The sequence below is a fragment of the Astyanax mexicanus genome, chromosome 25, assembly GCF_023375975.1.
Source record: "Astyanax mexicanus isolate ESR-SI-001 chromosome 25, AstMex3_surface, whole genome shotgun sequence".
Classification (NCBI taxonomy): domain Eukaryota; kingdom Metazoa; phylum Chordata; class Actinopteri; order Characiformes; family Acestrorhamphidae; genus Astyanax; species Astyanax mexicanus.
In genome coordinates, this window is record NC_064432.1 from 62,501 (window position 1) to 67,500 (window position 5,000).

At 39.1% G+C, this 5,000-nt stretch overlaps 1 protein-coding gene across 28 annotated transcripts in view; it reads right to left on the bottom strand.

Annotated features, from left to right (window-relative positions):
• The window catches only part of apbb2b (amyloid beta (A4) precursor protein-binding, family B, member 2b), a 283,469-nt gene that overhangs the window by 13,352 nt on the left and 265,117 nt on the right, over positions 1-5,000 (bottom strand). For all 28 annotated transcript variants that reach the window (XM_049472290.1, XM_049472293.1, XM_049472301.1 and 25 more), the window contains 2 exons: positions 4,242-4,369; positions 561-675 (listed from right to left, as the gene is read on the bottom strand). In XM_049472290.1, coding sequence (XP_049328247.1) covers positions 561-675; positions 4,242-4,369 — 243 coding nt within the window. The remainder of the gene's footprint in view (positions 1-560; positions 676-4,241; positions 4,370-5,000) is intronic.

The window sequence follows — 5,000 nt, forward strand, 5'->3', positions numbered from 1 at the left end:
GGAAATTTTTCGTGCAGTGTATTAGGGAAATAACAATTAATATATTTACCCATATTATTTTTTTTTATATTTGTTACCCCAGATTTCAGTGTTCACTACCATTTAACATGTAACTGCAGCTCACTACTGGAGTGTGTCCAATACTTTCAATAATAGTTCATTATGTTTATAGTGAATAAAGGAGAAGCTATAATACACAATTATTGTATTTACAGCATCTGTTACTGACTTATGTTCATTACAGGGAGTTTTTAAATAAGTTATTCACTCATTCATTCACTTCTCAGAAAAAAAATCGTTGAATTGTACAGTTTAAATTACTTTTTTAACAAAATTGAAGAATATGATTAATTTTTATTTCACATTTAAACATTTTCTGGGTATTTAAAGGACGTTAAAATCCTGTTTCGCTGTTTCTATTGTTTTGAACCAACAGGCAGCATGGCGGAGATGAAGGTCATGGCAGAAACATTATTAATCAATAACTAAAATAATAAACACATTACTCATCAATCAAACTAATCATTATCTGCAGTTTACACTGCGAACTCTTCACTCACCCGGGAGCAGATCTCATGCAGACTGGTGGCGATGGCTTTAGCAGGCGTGTCACAGCGAAAAACATGACATTTTAATATCCGAGTGTCTTTATCACGAGCCACGTACGCAAAATCCCTGCGAAAAGAGAACAGAACGAGGATTTAGATTAACAGAGGGTGATTTATCGAGAGGCAGCGGTGTGTGGGCTGAGAACCACAACCCAAGGACAAGGGGAAATGAGGCGACCTTTGGGACAAAAATCCAATCAATACATCAATACCAAAAACACCACACACACACACACACACACACAGAGACAAGTGCATTTCACAGCATTTATGGAATACGAAAAACATTCAGGGCATCTGCAGGTATGGGAGAATTCAGTTCCAAATTCCAGCTCAATTCTTACCAGTTTCAGTCCCTTTCAGAATTAACCTTTATACAAATAAGCTGTTCCTGGCCACGCCCCATGTTTACACATTAGTGTTAGATTGTGCTAAATGGCAGAACACTTCCTCATCTGCTGACTTGCCACAAACAGAAGGTACAGATCCCTCCTTCAGACGAAGTCTGCTGCCTAATTCTGCTGTGTACTGTAGAAACATGTGATTCCTGACAACAAACTCTGTCAACTGATTCACAGGAAACGGATGGAAGTTTTTTTTTGTGGAGGAGTGTTCATAGAGGCAGTCCAGGCCAAAGAGAAAATACAAAAGCACCCCAAAAAAGTGATTTTTTGCATAATACCTTCCCTTTTATGACTTTTTAACACCGCACAGGGAAATAATTAATGCCACTTTTATAATGACAATATGGCAAAAATCTTACAATACCACAGATATTTGGATTATCGAATTTCCAGTAAGCTGGTGATCACAGCATATATATATAAATATATATATATATATATATCTGTACCGTATTTCAAATATAAGTTAACGTGCATTTTGCACAAACAAAAGAACACAGAGATCAGAGTTATTTATCCCCCATATCTACAGTTTCCCGTGCCTACAGTCTACCTGCAGATAAACAAGATTGACACTAAACAGCTGGATGTGTGATGCAATAAATAAAGCGAGAGGAAGAAAGAGAGGAAGCAGGGCAGCAGAGCAAACGTTACCTCTCTCTGAATCCAGGACAGCAGGAGGAAAAGGAGAGAAAAGAAGATTTAAAGAGAAGAAAAGCAAAATATAACACACACACATGCGTTACATGACCTCCACACAGACAATAGTGAGACCATTTCTAATAATGTGATAACGGGCAGGTAATGCAGAATCCTTAGGATCGAGGAGAGTGTGCTCTGTGTGTGTAAAAATACTGTTTATGTTTATATTTTTTGCTTCCACATAATTTTATACAACACAATAAAATGTTAAAATTGCAGCCAGCAATACGAATCACTGAATCTCCTCCGTGTTCACAGTGGTGGAATAAGCAAAATATGCAATATACAGTAAGAGAGAGAGATCGGAGGCTAATCTGCATGAATAATACACTCTTAAAAGCTGAAACCACTTACAGCTGAACACGTTTCTGTGACCATTTTATGCATTTTTAAAAGAAGTACCACATTTAATAAATATATAAGTCCTGTTCTTCTAAATATATAAACCTCACCTCCTACACATATTCAGCAGGTAGAGCTCACACACACACTCACACACACACACACTTCAAATGACCATAGAAACCATAGAAAGTGATAAATCGTAATTTTTTTCCCACGTTTCAAACACTGTTATTTATATAAAGGTGCAGCTTTTATTTAACGGGTAAATGAGCTTCATGCTGCCAAACACACCAGTTTTCAGGAGAGATGAGTGTATAGATAAATTTAGGGCTCCTCAGGATAACGGAATAATCACAACTGCTGGACGTCAGCGTGAACCATGTGTTTAAATCTGTGCTCTGAACTGAGAGGAAGATATATATTATATACATATATATATATATATATAAATATGATTTCCTTTTCACATGTGCAAAAAAACCCAATCCCTAACCAAAAGAGAAGAAAGAAGAAAGAGAGATACAGAAAGAGAAATATTTAAAATACTCACATCTGAGCATCTGTAGTGTTTCTGGCCTCGTTTGTAAACTCGCTGCTCTCGTCCTCCACCTCTCAGACCTCCATCCTCACCTCACTGCACCCGTCTACTGCTCTACCTCCCTCTCTTCTTCACTCCCCCCTCACTCTCTCTCTTCCTTTCGCTCGCCCTCGTGTCTAATCCTGTCTCCCCCCCTCATACCTCTACTCCCACTACTGTAACCTGCTTTACATTTTCCAACATCAAAATATAAAAATAATAAATAGAAAAGTGTAGTAGAGCACACACTTTTACACTTACACACACACACACACACACACACACAATACACACACAATACACACACAATACACACACTACTGTGTGATTATTTGTGGATGTGCTGTGTAAATATTAAACAGTGTAAACAGCGCCCTCTGCTGGACTGAAGGCAGAAACACAGGAAAAACATGTGATTCAGCAACAGAGATGATAAAGTGCCTCATCCGCATCACACACACTCTATACACACTACACACACACACACTATATACACACTACACACACACACACTCTATACACACTACACACACACACACTATATACACACTACACACACACACACTCTATACACACTACACACACACACACTCTATACACACTACACACACACACACTATATACACACTACACACACACACACACTATACACACTACACACACACACTATATACACACTACACACACACACACACACTATATACACACTACACACACACACACACCCCATATAACTGTATTAAAATTTCATCCAGTCCCTCGTTTCTGCAGCATGAATCTTTAATCTGTGTCCTCCTTTCTTCACCAGAAGGATCCGGATCTTCTCTCAGTTCAGACCTTTAATACACAACACACCTCTATATCTCTATCTCTGTATCTATTAATTACTGCTTGTGTGTGTGTGTGTGTGTGTGTTATTCACAATCACAATTAATTAAGCATTTAAACTGGTTTATGGATAATAAACAGTGATTTCAATAAAGATAACAAAAGGGCAATATACTGTAAATTAAAGGTGGTGTGATATGACCCTAAAACACTATCATGATATTTTAGTGAGTATTTTGCAAAAATGATTTTCCTGGTGTTAAAAGTTAATCTAATTTCAATAATAGATTACTGCAACAAATTACATTTTAAACTAGAACTACTAAATACTTAAAAAAATATCTGCATTATTACAGTATAGACTTTTTTGTGTCAAAAATTGTGTCAATATTATTGCGTACAATATGATATGATGCACACCCCTAATGCAAATATAGATATATTCTAACTGTTTTACGCAAGATATGAAAAATTACACCACAGTTAGTTCCGATCCTGCAATGTTAGCTCTTATTTTGCTTTGTTGTCTCTAGGGAAGATCAATTTATATAGCGTCTTTGCAGAAACCCAAGGATGCTTTACAATTTACACGTTTTACACACAACCATTCACACTCAGCACTCATCCACACAGCAGTGAGAAGCTGCAGCCAATAGCGCACAGCGTACTCTCAACCGGAAACCACCGTCCACCTGTGCTGCCATGCCCTAAAGTCTGAGTTGATGTTTTTTCCTGACTGAGTGACTGAATAACTAATGAACAGCTGGAGATTCTTACCTGCCGTTGTCCCGCCCCACGCCCCACACACGGATGCTCGCGATTGGCTGAGAGTGAAGAACACTGCGGTCCATTGGGTCGACCAGATTCAGCATGTTATTCTCCAGAATCAGGTACATATCCTTCCCCTGTGCACACACACACACACACACACACACACACGCAACACAGCAAACGCAATAACAACAAGCTCTCAGAAACAGTGTGTGTGTGTGTGTGTCTGTGTGTGTTTGAGAGGGAGATGATTATTGTAATGATAAATGATGAACTGCATAAACGTGAATCAGAAAAACAAATGCGGGTTCCACTATGATCAGGAGATTGCTGGTTTGAATCCCGGTCATGCAGCTTGCCATCAGCTGCCGGAGCCCGGAGAGAGCACACAGTTATCCTAGCGTTAGCGCTGTGATGCTATTCGGTAATGCTACAGCATCAGCAGCAGTTCAAAAAGAGGCGGAGTCTGACTTCACATGTGTCGGAGGAGGCGTGTGCTGCTCTTCACCCTCCTGGTGTGTTGGAGCACCACTAGTGATAGGGGGAGTCCTAATGAGAGGGGTTGGGTTATTGGCCGTGTAAATTGGGAAGAAAATGGGATAAAAATGAGAAATAAAACAATATAAAAAGAGGAGAGATGTGTGTTTTCACACTGTTTATAGATTATATGGAGGACTCCTCTCTGTGCTATGCTCCGCCGAGGCTGTAGGTGGCAGCACTCGCTTGTGTTGAGCGTTATGCAAAGCAGGAGACGTGTACGAGACG